We start from the raw sequence: 16,493 nt of genomic DNA on the forward strand, positions 1-16,493 counted from the left end.
TTTTGTCGTCCAACATCTGCACGGCAAGGCAAGGCAACCGCCCGAATCGCAACGATCCCCAGGCGTAGAAGATGCCACGCTGCAACCAGGGAGCACACACGTGTCATTGCTACTGCTAGCACGCTCCCCGCGCGCGCATCTCGGGCGAAGTAAGACTGATGATCGGTAAAGCGCCCGTGGTTTTCTGGCCGTGCCGGGAGCTCGTCGGCGCACCGTATCCCGGCGCGGGGGCGCGGCCGAGGCGCGTGCTGGGACAACACGTCGTTCCGCACGGAGGGGACACCGGCTCGGCGAGGTTGTCTTCGTCGTGAGACTGAGATCGACGGCGCCCGAACTGGTTAGTCGAGATCTTCGGAGCAGACGCGTAACGATCAGCGTGGCGGTCGAGCACGTCGACCTTGGACGGAGGCGCATCCTCCGGCCGGGACCGTGCCCAGCCATCAGCTTCGGCTGGATGGGCACTTCTTTGGCGTCACCCGAGACGGTGCGCGGATGGAAACCCCTCGCAGCAAATGCATCGTTTCGCCTTTCACCGTTGCACATCTTTTTCTCCCCGATCTGCAAAGATGCCCTTTTTCACAGTGACCTTGCCGCAATGGGTTCCAGAACACGTCGCTCGACACGACAGCTAGCGATTTACCGAGAAGAGAGCTCCGTGTCTCCTGCTCCAAAGCGAGCAGATGGTGGACCTTGGCATGAGCAGAGCAGCAGGCCAGCTTCCATATTGAAATGAGGAAGGTTTGTAGGAGCGTTGGAACATGGCACTCGTTAATTTCTCTCTTGTGAAAAAAAAATGACCCCTCGTTATTTCGAGTTCACAGTTCAGCAGCGTAAGACCAAGAGAGCCACCAGTTCATAACCAAGAAACCCTGCCACGGCAGTTGATTCACTGGTCACCAGCCAGACGGAAGAGATGGGGAAGACGGCAAGGGCGCCCGGGTACATCCTGGAGCGCGCCGGCCTTTTCGTAGCACTCGACGCTGTCCGAGAGCGTCTCCTCCAGCGTCCTTGGTTCCCAGCCCAGGTCCATCAGCTTCCGGCATGTCAACGACGCTTTCTGATCGACGTCAAGGATGCTGCAAGAGCAAAAGGAAGTGGTTCAGATCGCGTAGAGCAGCACAAGTTCCAAATCATCGCCATGGCGAAACCTACTTGTCTACGCAGTTGTACTCTGGGTGCATCTTCTTCAGCAAGGCCACCAAATCCTTCGTGCAAATGTGATGCGGCGAGCAGATGTATCTCCCGGATGACTCTTCCTTCTCGTACAGCAGAAGCAAAGCATCAGCCACATCACGAACATCTACTATATGCCACAGTTTGTTGTTCATCACATCAGGGCCTCCTGTAATCCAACCAATGGAGTTAATATAGTCCAATCAAGCAAGCAACTTGTACCCAGTAGTAGCACTTTGCAGTGCGAAACAGCGAGATTAGCTCAAGTGAAATATCAGTACTACTCGTTTCCTCAAAACGTCATTAATGCACTGGAAAATGCGAATGGAATGTGGACTAGATCCTACTAAAATGCAATAATTCTATCATGGAATATGATGTACATGGTTTTGTCGTTTGTATTCATCTTAAACATGTAATATCAACAATAAATGAGCTGGATGTGGAATCGCATACAATAGATTGTGAAGAATCTGCTCGTGGATGGAGGTTCTGATTGAACAGCTGAAGAGCATTAAGAAAAAGCATAGCAGCTATTTCTGAAAAGAACATAAAGGACGAACATGAGACAGGAAAGGTAATGGTGACGAACAGAGCCTAGATGATGATCACTAAGTACCACAGTATTTGAACCTTGCCATCATTTGAATTTGAAAGGAATCCATCTAACAGGAACTATTAATGTGATCTCATCTCAAGGCCTTAGATTCTGTTGTTAAACAGACTGGACGCTTGGTTGTTCAGGTTCTTCAATTAGTGTTGGTCAGTTAGCGTTGGTTGGTTTTCCATCTTCTAAAGTCAGTTTCATCGAGTCTGTAATCTATATATGTAACTCTCCAAGCTATGAATGAATCAAGTTGTGTTAATCACTTCTTCATGGTATCATTCGGGTTCCTTTCCTGAACCTCCCCATCTTCCGCTCTTCTCTCATCGTGCCATGGCCAACGACGACGCGGCTGCCGCTGAAGCAGAGCGCCTCGCCGCAGAGCAGGCTACCGCTGCCCGCGTCCAGGCTGCTGCTGCCGAGCACCGCGCCCTTCAGGCTGAGGTCGCTCGCCACGAGCAGGCCCTCGCTGATGCCCGCCGCCATCTCGCGGCGGCCTCCGCTCCCGTTCCTGAGGATGATGACGGCGCCTCGTCCGTTGCCACCGACGACATCGCCGGCGACGCCGTCCCTACCCTCCACGCGCAGGCCCTCGGCATCCTCAACATCCGCGCTCTCGTTCCGGTGACCCTCGACCTCGACGCGCCCTCCTTCTCCAAATGGCGCCGCCTTATGCTCCTCGCCCTTGGCAAGTACGCCCTTGCCGATCACGACCTCAGCGACGCCATCTACCCCAACAATCCACACTGGGTGCGGATGGGTCTTCATGTGCTGTCCTGGCTGTACGGCACCATCACCACCGACCTCTTCGAGATCGTCACCACCGCCACTCCTTCTGCCCACATCGCGTGGGTTGCGCTCGAACAGCAATTCATAGGCAACCGCGAGACACGCGTGCAGCTCGTCGACACCGAGTTTCGCACGTTGTGTCAAGGCGCTCTCTCCGTCACCGACTACTGCCGGCGGATGAAGACCCTCGCCGACTCTCTCATCGAGCTCGGCGAGGTTGTTCCTGACCGCGTCCTCACCATGAACGTGCTCCGCGGCCTCTCCGAGCGTTTCCACACCCTGCGCCTCTTCCTCAAGAAGCAGCGGCCCCTGCCTACCTTCGTCGAGATCCGCTCCGAGTTGCTGCTCGAGGAACTTACTACGGCGTCGGCCGCTCCGCAGCCGCCCACCGCTCTCGTCGCCTCCGGCACACTTGCCTCCGACGGCAGCTCTGGTGTTCCATCCACCGGGTCCTCCTCAGGTGGGCGCGGCTCATCGGGCGACGGTAACCGACGCCGCCGGCGCGGCCGCGGCAGCGGCTCTGGCGGACAGTCCGCCGGCAGCAGCGCCGGCTCGGGCACGCCTGGTGGTGGCGGTTCTTCTACCTCAACGCCACGGGCTACCACTTGGCCCACGATCTACAATCCTTGGACCGGGACCATCCAGATGTGGCCCGATCCGGTCCAAGGTTGGCACGGCGGGCCATCTCCGCCGCCTGGGCCGCCCCGCCCGGCGTCTAGGCCGCCTCAGCAGGCGTTCGCGGCCTGGCCTGCTCCCGTTTCGGCTCCAACAGCTTGGCCGGCCCTGGTCTTCTTGGGCCGCCACCTGTAGCTCCTCCTGCTGCTGCTCCACCGGTCTACTCGCGCACGCTTGCTGCTGGAGGTATTGGCTCATGGGATCAGCAGGCCCTTGCCAGTACCTTCAACACCATGACTCTAACACCTCCATCTTCGTCTGGTGATTGGTACATGGACTCCGGTGCCACTTCCCACATGGCCTCCCATCCCGGTATTTTATCTTCCTCTCACCCACCATGTTCCTCTACTCCTTCGTCTATCATTGTGGGTGACGGGTCCTATCTTCCCATCACTGCCACTGGGTCCGCTTCTGTCGGTAATCTTCACCTAAACAATGTTCTTGTTTCTCCCCAAATTATCAAGAATCTTGTTTCTGTTCGTCGTTTTACCACTGATAACAACTGTTCTGTTGAGTTTGACCCCCGTGGTTTTTCTGTGAAGGACCTCCGAACCCGGAGCGTGATCACCAGGTGCAATAGCTCTGGCCCTCTGTACCCAATGTGCCCTCCGCTCGCCAACACATCACCCCATGCCTTCCTCACCAGCGTGTCCTCAGAGCTGTGGCACCAACGCCTTGGTCACCTAGGCCACGAGGCTTTGTCTCACCTTGCTCGCTCTTCTGTTATTTCATGTAATAAAGATACTACTACCTCAAATCTTTGCCATGCATGTCAACTTGGTCGTCATGTTCGCCTCCCATTTCCTCACTCCCAGTCTCGCGCCTCTCGACCGTTTGATCTTGTACATTGCGATTTGTGGACCTCCCCCCTATCCAGTGTGTCTGGTTTTAAATATTACCTTGTCATTCTTGATGATTACTCCCATCACGTGTGGACTTTCCGTCTTCGTCTTAAATTCGACACGTTTTCCACTATTGCACATTTCTTTGCTTATGTTGCTACTCAGTTTGGCTGCACCATCAAAAGCATGCAATGTGATAACGGTCGTGAGTTTGACAACTCCTCCACACGTGCCTTCTTTCTCACCCACGGAGTCCATCTCCGCATGTCTTGCCCCTATACCTCGCAACAAAATGGTAAAGTTGAACGTGTTCTTCACACTCTCAATAATATCATTCGCTCCCTCCTTTTTCAGGCACACCTTCCCCCTGCCTGTTGGGTTGAGGCTCTTCACACTGCCACTTACCTCCTAAACCGACACCCCACCTCCACCCTCCACTTCTCCACACCCTTCCATACCCTCCATGGTCATCCTCCGTCTTATGATCATCTTCGGGTTTTTGGGTGTCGGTGTTACCCTAACCTTTCTTCCACTACCCCGCACAAGCTAGCCCCTCGCTCCACTTTGTGCGTCTTTCTGGGATACTCGTCTGACCACAAAGGCTATAGATGCCTTGATCTCACCACAAACCGTGTCATCATTTCTCACCATGTTGTCTTCAACGAGTCTTCGTTTCCTTTCGCTGAGGCGTCCTCCTCAGCCTCTCCTACTAACCTTGATTTTCTAGATGATTTTTCTTCACAACAGGTAATGGCGCCTTCTACACTGGTTATTCCCGGTGCAGCCTGGCCGACTAGGCCTCCTGCTGCTCCTGGCTGCCACCCTGGGCCACTGCCTGGTGGACCGCTGCCTGGTGGGCCGTCGCCGCTGCGGCCGCCTGGCTCTCCTGGGCCATCCCCGAGAGGACCGTCTGGTCTTCCGCCCGGGACGCCACCTGGTGGGCTTCCTCCATCGGGTGGGCCGCCCCCTGGGCTGCCTGGTGGCTTGCCACCCCCGCCCGGTGGGCTGCCTGGTGGCCCGCCCCCACCGTCCCCACTGCTGCCTGGTGGGCTGCTCCCTAGTGCCCCTGGTTCTCCTACGGTCTGGCTGTGGGCTGGTCTGGGGCAGGCACGCTCTGCTCGCGTACCGCGCCTGCACCCTGTCGCCCCTGTGCTGCCCCCTGGTGCAGTCCCGGTACCTCCCATTGTCAACGATCATGTGATGCGCACTCGCGCCAAAAGTGGGTTCAAGCAGCCAAGCAAGAACCTTCATGCGGCTACTCTATCACCTGTGCCAACTTCTGTTCGCAGTGCTCTCACTGATCCTAATTGGCGTGGTGCTATGGAGGAGGAGTTTCAGGCTTTGATTTCCAACAACACCTGGACTTTGGTACCACGGCCTCCTCATGCCAATGTCGTGACTGGTAAATGGATTTTTCGACACAAGCTCCACTCTGATGGTACTCTTGACCGCTATAAAGCTCGATGGGTTCTCCGTGGATTTACTCAGCGTCCTGGTGTTGATTTTGATGAGACGTTCAGTCCTGTTGTGAAGCCAGCCACTATCCGCACTGTTCTCAGTTTGGCTCTCTCCAACAACTGACCTATCCATCAACTTGACGTCAAGAATGCATTCCTCCATGGCACTCTCTCAGAGACTGTGTTCTGCTCTCAGCCTACTGGTTTTGTTGATGCGGCTCACCCTGATCATATTTGTCGCCTCACCAAGTCTTTATACGGTCTCAAGCAGGCACCTCGTGCCTGGTACAGCTGCTTTGCTGCTCATCTGCAGACTCTGGGTTTTCTCGAGGCTAAGTCCGACACCCCCTTGTTTATATATAGACGGAATTCTGGTACAGCATACCTGCTCCTCTATGTGGATGACATCGTCCTTACTGCCTCCTCAGCTAGCTTGCTTCGTCAGCTTCTTACTGCTTTACAGGCTTCCTTCCCAATGAAGGATCTTGGTCCGTTGCAGCATTTCTTGGGTATTGCTGTTACACGCTCTTCGTCTGGCATGATGCTCTCCCAGCGCCAGTATGCTCTCGACCTCCTGGAGCGTGCCGGCATGACTGCATGCAAGCCATGCATCATTCCCGTAGACACTAAGGCCAAACTCTCGTCTGATGGGCCTCCTGTGGCTGACCCAACCTTGTATCGAAGTTTGGTTGGAGCACTACAATATTTGACCTTCACTCGCCCTGACATTACCTACGCAGTTCAGCAAGTCTGCCTTCATATGCATGATCCGAGAGAGCCTCATATCACTGCAATGAAGCGCATTCTTCGTTATCTGCAGGGCACCTCGGACCTCGGCCTCTTTCTCAGCTGCACTGCATCATCAGCTCTCACCGTCTACACTGACGCCGATTGGGCAGGCTGTCCAGACACGCGTCGCTCTACATCAGGGTATGCTGTCTTCCTTGGCAACAACCTGGTTTCCTAGTCTAGTAAACGCCAGCATACGGTTTCTCGCTCCAGCGCCGAGGCTGAATATCGTGCAGTTGCAAATGGAGTTGCCGAGGCTTCTTGGCTCCGTCAACTACTTCAGGAGCTCCACCACCCTCCTACGCGTACCACACTCGTTTACTGTGACAATGTGAGTGCCGTCTATCTCTCCTTCAATCCGGTGCAACATCATAACAAACACATCGAGATCGACCTTCACTTTGTCCGGGAGCGTGTGGCTGCCGGAGCTGTTCGCGTTCTGCATGTGCCGACTTCCTCTCAGTTTGCCGACCTCTTCACCAAAGGTCTGTCGTCGTCTGTTTTTATGGATTTTCGGTCCAGTATGAATGTCCGTTCCACCGGCGTTCCTACTGCGGGGAGGTGTTAAACAGACTGGACGCTTGGCTGTTTAGGTTCTTCAATTAGTGTTGGTCAGTTAGCGTTGGTTGGTTTTCCATCTTCTAAAGTCAGTTTCATCGAGTCTGTAATCTATATATGTAACTCTCCAAGCTATGAATGAATCAAGTTGTGTTAATCACTTCTTCAGATTCTACCACATAAATGCAGTCCAGAATGCACAGATACAATTTGCATTAAACCGCAACTGGACTAGTGGTAAGGGAGCATAACAGCATAGTGAGTCAGGACAAAAAATTCACCAGAGAAGTGATAATCCTAGTAACACATGAGAAGGAATGTAAAGAGGGAACCTTTTATAACGTAGATGAGGAATTTGCTGCTAGTATTCACCGTAGGCTGCAACAGTGGGCCAAAAACCAAAGGTGGGCAAAGTGTAACAACATTCAGTCCATTTTTATCTGCATATTCCAAAGCTGCCTGTTCAGCCATAATCTTGGCAACAGAATACCAGTCCTGCCAGTAAAAAACAGAGAAGCTCCCAATTTAGACCTCCCTCAAAAAAAAAACCTCTAGTAAAAAGACTAGCCTATGTTAAGAAAAAACACAATTGGCCTTTCAATGGAGATATTACTACAAGGAACCAACAAACAAGGTAAACACGTATGTTTATGATACTCCCTCTGTTTTTATTTGCATGTCGTATTAGGTTTGTCCTAAGTCAAATTTGACCAATTTATAGAAAAAAATAATAACATTTACAATACCAAATCTGTTTCATTGAATCCACCATGAAGCATACGTTGATAGTGCATATGTTGGATGGTATAGTTGTTGCTATATTTTCTATAGACTTGGTCAAAGTTAGCTAACTTTGACTTAGGACAAACATAATACGACATGTAAATAAAAACGGAGGGAGTATTGCAAAGCTTGCTGTACTAACTTGCATTACTGACCCCATTTTCCTTGCAGAACTCTTTGTCTGACCAGCAACTCTCATCTTTGATTATATCTTGAGGCCAATTCGGGTTAAAATCCACAGCAGCATTGGAGGACATCACAACAAGTTTCTGAACCTTTGCAGCCGAGCAGACCTTTAGTACATTTAAGGTACCTTTCACAGCAGTATCGAGTACTTGTGACTGCATAGATGCATCCAGATCATGGTGAGTGAAGAGCACTAACCTTCTATACAACACAAAAACTTACAGCAAGATTCACAGTGCCAATAAACATTGCATTTTAACAAAGAGTGCTTCCAGCATTCAAGCCTTACAACATAAGCTGACTTAAAACACAGCGCATAATGATCCAAATTTTATTACTCACCCAATGCTACAATAGGTCGTGCGAATATTCTCCAGGAGCTAGTACTGAAAACATAAGTCAGAAAACAGCCTGGTTTTGGAAGCATGAATGACTGAAGGTTCCAAGGATAAACCCACTTACACATTTCCTCTAAATCGTTAATAGTCAGAGCATATGCAGGCACATGGCTGAAACCATAGGAGTCTGGAAATGCATTAGCTGTGAAGTGACCTTAGAACAACACACGCTGATCCGATAAAAGCATAGTCATTTTTTGGAAAAAGGAAGAGTTTCCGGCCTCCGCAACCCCATACAAGCATAGTCATGCACTCCACCTATCTATCTAGATACAGTGCTGAATACGCTGATGATAAGCATTGGTGTCAAGTAAGCAAGGACTTGCCTCAGGATCAACAATCTCATCTTCAGGCACCGGCGTGGCAAGATGGAAGACCCCCTCGCATCCTTCAACTGCAGGCGTTAGCGTGTCGTAGTCTAACACATCGGCCTTGAACAGACGCAGATTCTCTGGGGCCTTGTCCAGCTCCTTCAAATGGGCGTTCTTTGGGTTGCCTGAAGGAGAATCCGCAATTAATTAGCACAGTCACGTCCATGGCGGCATGAATGAAGCATTTTAATTTCTTGCATCCATGATTTCAAGGCGCATCGACTGTTCGAAATCGGGGCATTTTCAGAACCGAAGGAGCGGCTGTGTCAGTGTCACTGTGAGGAACAGGAGGGTAGTTACCTGGGTCACGTAGGGTGGCGTGGACGGCGTAGCCGCGGGAGAGGAGCAGCTTGACGAGCCAGGAGGCGATGAACCCGCCGCCCCCGGTCACGCACACACGCGGCGGCGGCGCCATCCCCCTCCCTCCTCTCCACTGCTGCACCACCGCGGCGCTCACCGATTTCTGAGCGAGAACCCCGCGATTTCAAATCGTCGAGATAGTATATGGCTGCAGCAGTTAACTAAGTTCAAATCGACAGATCGATGCAGCCTCGAACGCGCAGATCGAGTAAACAAACAACACGCCGAGTAAATCAATTTCACCCACCTGGACAAGTGCGGAAAGGAACAAAAACACGTGGTGGGACAGATCCAGCAGATGAGCACATCGCAGTCAGCCACCTTGCAGCCATGAGCCATCCACCATCTCCCACGGCCGCTTCGAGATCTCTCGGATGGAGAACGCCATGAGCAACGGAAAATGCCGCAGCGCCGCCGATGCCATCGAGGATGCCGATGCTTGCCCAGAAGCAAGAACAGGTGTGGCGCTCCTAGACCTGAAACGGCTACTGGCTCGGTTCATTGGTTGGGCCGCGTGGGGTGATGAGGGCGCGTCAAGTTGTTCGATCGCGTCCCTCCGTTTGGGATCCGGTGGTTCAAACACGACGTCAAGCTAACCATTAGGCCTGGGCATAAAAACCGAAAACCGAACCGAAATAACCGAAACCGAAACCGAAAACACCAAAACCGATCTAACCAAAAGCTATTTCGGTTGTCATTCCTCAGAAACCAAAATAAATTTCGGTATTCGGTTTTTATCGGTTTAAACCGAATAAACCGAAAAGCCCAGTATGTTACAGGCTTACAGCCTAGCGGGCAGCGGCGGCCCAGCCCATTACCAACAAACCCTGTCCCTAGGCTAATCCCGTGACGGTCTCAGGCTCCCAGTCCTAGGCTCGAGTGCCCGTGCCGCTGTGCGGCTGTGCTGTGCGGCTGTGCCTGTGCTCCCAACGCCGCCACACGCCGCGCCCCGGGGCCCGCCGCCGCCCGTCGTGCCCCCGGTCCCCGCCGCCGCTCGCCGCGCCCCGCCCCCGGTCCAGCCGTCGCCCGCCGCGCCCTCGGTCCCGCCGCGCCCCCGGTCCCCGCCGCTGCCCGCCGCGCCCCCGAGCTCTCGCCGCCGCCCGCAGCGCCCGCCGCGCCCCCGGGTTCCAGCCGCCGCCCGCCGCGTGCCCGCGTCTGACTGAAGGTAATTTTTGCCCTACAGTTAAAGATATGTGCATTGCTGCAACAGCAGCTCAGTATTTTTGCCTTGAACCGATAGGTGCCGCCGCCAGCCGCGCCTCACGTCCGCCGTCGCTGATCTGCGCTACTCGCCGGCCGCCGCCGCGCCTCACGTCCGCGACAACACATTCTCCATTCTCCAACATGGCAACATCAGAGGACCAATCGTCGAACTCGAACCATGTACGTCCTGTTCTGTAGGTTCTAATCTTTTCCTCGCATTTTTCTTTACTTAGCTTCTGTTGTTGCGTGTTGACGTGTTGTAGATCCTCCTCAACGCCACTCGGACTCAGGTAGAGGTATCCGTATCAGAAAAAACAACAGGTGAAACAGAGGACAACAAAAAGGATGAAGTTAACAAAAGAAAAGACATGGCACCAAGATCAGAAATGTGGAATCACTTCAGCAAGGTTCTTATTGATGGTCAGTTGAAGAAAGGCAAATGTAAGTACTGCAACCGCAAGCTTAAGTGTGATCCAACTTTGAATGGAACTTCTTCCTTAAAGAGTCATTTTAACACTTGCAAGCTTAATCCTCGTAAGAACCAAGATCCGAATCAAGGTAGTTTGCAATTAACTCAAGGTGAAAGTGTTGCAGTCTATAAATTTGATCCTGAAGCAATTAGAAAAGCATTTACTGAAATGGTTATTGAAGATGAGCAACCATTTGCATGTTCTGAAAGGCCAGGCTTTAGAAAATTTATGTCAGTTGCATGCCCACGTTGGAGTATACCGTCTAGAAAAACACTAACTAGAGACAATGTTTCTATTTACTTTGAAGAGAAAGCAAAGCTTAAAACATATTTTAAGCAACAATGTGAAAGAGTTTGTCTTACAACTGATGGTTGGACTTCTCAACAACAAGATAGTTATATGTTGTGACTGCACATTTTATTGATTCTGAATGGAAACTACATAAGAAGGTTATTAGTTTTTTCTTGGTCAAGGGTTACAAGGGGAATGATATTGGGAAAACTATTCAGAGGTGCTTGACTGAATGGGGGATTACAAAAGTTATGACTATTACAGTTGATAATGCTAGCTCCAATGATTCTGGTATAGATTACGTACGTAGACAAATGAATAATCAAAAGAGTAGCATTGCTTTGGGTAAGTATCTTCATATGAGGTGTGCTGCTCACATAATTAATTTGATTGTTACTGATGGCTTAAAAGAGATGGATAACTCAATTAAGCGTGTTCGGGCTGCTGTTAGATTTGTTAAGAATGGAAGTTCAAGGTTAGCAAAATTTAAGAAACTTGCAGAGGAGGAAAATGTAGAAACAAATGCTTTCTTGAAATTGGATGTGTGCACTAGATGAAATTCAACATATCTTATATTGAATACAGCAATCATGTATGAGAAAGTATTTGTAAGGTATGAAGAAGAAGATCCAGCCTACACAATAGAGTTATGTGGAGATAAAGGGCCTGAAATTCCTGTTGAGTATGATTGGGAGAACGCAAAAAAGATGGCTGAATTTCTTGGGTATTTTTATGATATCACGCTTCGTGTTTCGTCTACACTAAGTGTGACAGCTAATGAATTCTTTCATGAGATTGGTGAAATCCAGGTGCTGCTCCGAGATTGGGCTGACAGTGAAGATCCTTTGCGCCAAGCAATGGCTAAGAGAATGAAGGATAAGTATGACAAGTATTGGGGCAGCTGGCATGAGAATGAGAATGAGTTTGCAAATGAGGTGAGGGGGAAGGGCAGAGTGAAGGAGAAGGAGAACATGAATTTGCTCATATTTGTTGCTATAGCTCTTGATCCTAGGTACAAGCTTTCTAGCTACACTAAGTTAGTAATTTTGGAAATGTTTGGTGAAGAAAAAGGACAAAAAGTATGGGATGCAGTGAATGAATGTTTTTATGCACTGTTTGAAGAGTACAGGAACATCTATGCTCCAAGTGATTCATTACCAAATGAAGTTGATGAGGAACCAACTCAGAAAAGAAGAGGGAGTTTAATGAGGTCAGTAATTGCTAAGAAGATGAAAGTTGGAAGTGCTTCAATGGGCACCACCAAATCTGAAATTGATAAATATCTTAGTGAAGACAACGAAAATGATAGCAAAAAGTTTGATATTCTAACATGGTGGAAAGTAAATGAATATAGATTGCCTATTCTAGCCCGAATTGCTCGTGATGTGTTGGCAATTCCTATATCAACAGTTGCATCCGAATCAGTTTTTAGTACGGGTGGGCGGGTTCTAGATGACTTTAGAACCTCTCTAACCCCATTTATGATTCAAGCTCTCATCTGTACACAAGATTGGCTGCGGCGATCAACTCCTATTAATGTTGATGAGGATGCCGAAGAGATAGCAAAACTGGAAGAAGGTAATTTTATAATTTAAAGTTTTTAACTGCCTAATCGTACTATTGAAAGTGTAATTCTAATTGATTTATCTTCTATTTCAGAACTGGTTGTTGAGTATAATGCTGAGAAGGCTGCTGCCAAGGAGGGTTGTAAAGGATCCGGAAAGGCACAATCAAGTGTGTCCATCACTAAGCCATAATGTAGTGCTGTTTGTGTTGATTAAACTGTGTTTGTAATATTTTAAAACTGTTTGTGATGCCTTGTGAATTGTGATCAGTGTTGTCAACTTGTCATTGAGTTGAAATTTGTTGTTTGAACTTGGAAGCATCGGATTTGATTTGTTTGAACTTTGAACCATGTTTTTATTGAACTAATTGATATGTAGTTATGTACTGTTATATGCTGATATATCTGTTATATGCTGTTCGGTTTTTTTGGTAAAACCGAAATACTGAACCGAATAAACCGAAAACCGAACGCTCGGTTTACAGTTTCCCATATACAATTTCGGTTTCTGTTTTTCATTAACCGAATTTCTGAAAAAACCGAAATACCGAACCGAATTAATTCGGTTAACCGAATGCCCAGGCCGTCTGTGCGCAGGACCGAGGGTCTTGTCTGTCTGCTGGTTTCGATTATTTTGGATTTTAAAGGTTTGATTTTGAAAAATTTAAAAGTTGGATGACTCCTAAAATCGAGAATCGAGACTCCCAGCTGATTATGGATTCTCGATTCTCGATTCTAGGAGTCATCCGACTTTTGGATTTTCTAAAATCGAGCCTTCAAAATCCAAAATAATCGGAACCAAACAGCGCCTGAGTTACATTTGGCCCAGCCCAACCCGGATTTTTCTATTTTCAACCTTTACTTATCTAAAATTTTATTTTTAATCTGCCCAGGACTATCTCAACGAGATCTACGACTCTAGTTCTGAGTTCTTTCATTTGAAGCAGTCGAGATGCTTATGTAATTTTATATAAACTTTGCACAACGTGTTACGCACCTACGGGTGGCTATTCCATGTCATCTTCAACTTAACGCTATCCATCAAGGTTTCACTAAGAAGTTGAAAGGATCTAGATTTCATAAGAGAGGTGGGTGAATATGTGTTTACTGAAAACTTAAAGTCTTAGTGGAACTAAATACCGGATAGAGTATCCTGCTGGCACAATCCGGATGATGTGGGCATTGAATCTTTTTTTTGTGTGTGGTATTTGTCACGCCACTTTGGGTGGTGCAACAATATACAAGGTTGTTATTAAATATGCGTCGGCACACCGGCCTCTTCCAAGGTGGCACGTCTTGTCACACCAATGCAGGTAGGGTGAAAGAGTGCTTCTTGCGGATTAAAAATAAAATATTAAATAAGAAAAGGACACAGATGTCATGGTCTCCAGCTCTGGATCTCTTTCGTCACATACAGTGCGCACGCAGCACTGTACTGACCATCGAATCAAGTACTGACCATCGAGTTAATGTGCGCACCCCCAAGTCCCAGCAACCAAGATAGTCTTGAGAGATATACTTGATTCGTTTTATTTTTCTTGAAAGAAAAAAAGAGTTAAAACGCATTTGGCTTGATCGCTCACAGCCACCGAAAGCATGCGCCGCGAACAGTGCAGGACCCAGCGCTGTCTCGCGTGGATAGCGTCCGCTCGACCCGCCCATCTCCTCCTCGTCATGCACCGGCGTACGGAGGGCCGAAGCGCTGTCGTCCCCGATGCTGCCAGCGCGTATGCGAGGAAACGGAACGCGATTTGTACGCCGTCGCCGGCTCGTCGCTAACATCTCTGGATCCTATCCCGCGATCGACGAGCTCGGTGCAGGGTCGTACGTCGTGGCGCGCACGGCCGATCGAGATCTCCGCGACGGAACGTAGGTACGTAGGTGCTTCCAAGCGCGCCGCTGGCGATGAGCTGGTGGCCACGTACGGATCGCAGCAGCTTCGACCGAATCCAAAGCCCCAGCGTGATGCCATGCCACGCGACGCGTTACCACCATGGCTACTACGGCGAGTGCATGCGGTGCCCGGAGGGAACACGACGACGCCCGCCCGCCCGGCGCGTTAAATTCTGGCGTCCCGGCACGGTTCGCGGGTGCCCCGCCGCCGTGTCGTCCGTCGCCGCCCCAACCGCCGCGGGCGTCGCTTCGACCGCATTTACTGGCGACTAGTACTACTCCCGCACCAACACGCGCGCGGGCCCGGCGGCGGCGTGTTCGTTTCGGCCGCAGTGTCACACGCCCCCCGCTAGCTGGTGTGTAGCAATCTCCTCCGGTAGTAGTATGTAGCTAGCTACAGCAACCCCCTACCATACCCAATACCGCGGCACATCACTATACCGGGGCTCAATCAAACCACTAGCGTGTTGGGAGCTCGATCAAATCATTGCCGCTACCGCTAGCTTCGAGACAGAAGCTGCTGCCGCCGGTGCCGGCTAGCTATAGATCGATCGACGATCGACCATGCACACTGCACATGCGCCCGTGCACTGCATGGGAGAACCGAGCTAGGCCAGGGACAGTGTGCCCGCCGGCGCCGCCCTCCGGCCTCTTCAACGCCGCGGTGGCCCGAACCGAGCCGTGATGCTGCCGGGCGATGCCCATACGGCCATACCGAAAGCATGATATGCATGTACCAGTAGCATGTGAGATTAGTGCCACGCGGCAGGCGCGGATACGTCAGCAGCGAGGGCTGCAGGTTTCGGTCAGACGAGATTTGCTGCGGCCGCATTACGGCAGATTGGCAGAGCCGACCGGCCGTGATGGGAACGGATCAGAAATTCAGAATTGAAGGGCACTTAAACTGAAGATGGGGATGGCCAATCGTTTCCTTTCTTCTTCGATCGATTTCCTGCGAGCGATGGTCAGACGGTATCGATCGCGAGGGCCGAGACATGCATTGTACTCGCTCGTCGTGCTCGTAGCAGCAGCAGCAGCCACGAGACGTTGCTTCGACGCCCCAAACTGCATGTTCAAGGATAGGGATCTGATCAGCTAGGCCGACGAGGGGATCCGAATATCCGATGGTCATGGTGCCCGTAAATTTTGGTCGTGCTGACTGCCGGTCGAGCAGTTAATGTCAGTCCTCGTCGCCTACAGGACGTCCACCCTGCAACGTCTGAAGAACCCATTCGAGCTTCAGAAAGGTCGTTGCCGAAGCTGACGGGCCTGCACACACGCCGCCCGTGTAGCAGGCTAGCAGCGACCCGCGACGACCATTTTTATGGCGGTGCGGACAGCGTAGCGGAGGTGGCTACCACGCCGGCCGACGAAGGTGATGCGGCGAGGTCAGTGTCCACGTCCCGAGAGAGCCTCCAATTTATGGAGGTCAGACTGACCTGACGCGCGCGCGCGCGCGCCTCCGGATCATACCGGACGACGTCCGAATTCCGGTCTGCCGGGGCAGGAAACGCGACGGAAACGTGCGGCGAGAGCCTTTTCCGCCATCTTTTATCGGCGATATCGGCTCGTGCCGCCGTGCAGCGGCGGAATCGGTCGAGCCGCCGCCCGCCGGGCGTCCGCGCAGTGCCGTGCAGCCCCCACTTGTGCTGGATTTGGATCGGAAGAATTTGGAGGTGTTCTTGCATCGTGTTCGGATCAACGCGCGTTTGCCATGCTAAAGTGTATTCTGACAGAGCATGCTAGTATGCTACTACGGCGTCTGACAGTAGTGTTCGAATCAACGTGTCTGCTTGTGATCTGAAAGACAATGGCAATCGCCCCAACTAACCAAGCTTAGTTAGCACTTGCACTGGACCGGTCTCTCCTTAGGTCCCATCCTGACGAGATAAGAACCTGCTACTGTTGGGTGATGGTTGCCTTTAGAATGAAGTACACTAGGTTTGGCTTTCTGATGCGTGTAAGCAATCAATCGGTCAAAAGCCTACGTGGCTAGTGCATCGCTTCTCGTGGACGTGGTTGGCATCACTAGCTGGGGTGGTGCAAGCTCGGCCGCCTTCGAACGGAGAAGAGTAGCAGACAAACTT

General features: G+C 51.0%; 1 protein-coding gene across 1 annotated transcript; it reads right to left on the reverse strand.

Moving 5' to 3' along the window:
* Positions 1–658: 658 nt before the first annotated feature.
* On the reverse strand, positions 659–9,467 carry LOC112883281 (cinnamoyl-CoA reductase 1-like). The gene is made up of 7 exons (XM_025948564.1): positions 9,233–9,467; positions 8,926–9,133; positions 8,581–8,750; positions 7,826–8,011; positions 7,220–7,382; positions 1,153–1,342; positions 659–1,076 (listed from the first exon to the last, which is right to left on the reverse strand). Exons 2-7 carry the CDS (start codon positions 9,038–9,040, stop codon positions 887–889), a joined length of 1,014 nt encoding a protein of 337 aa, XP_025804349.1. The 5' UTR covers positions 9,041–9,133; positions 9,233–9,467; the 3' UTR covers positions 659–886.
* Positions 9,468–16,493: the final 7,026 nt, after the last annotated feature.

This window comes from Panicum hallii, chromosome 2, assembly GCF_002211085.1.
Source record: "Panicum hallii strain FIL2 chromosome 2, PHallii_v3.1, whole genome shotgun sequence".
In the NCBI taxonomy this organism is placed as follows: Eukaryota; Viridiplantae; Streptophyta; class Magnoliopsida; order Poales; family Poaceae; genus Panicum; species Panicum hallii.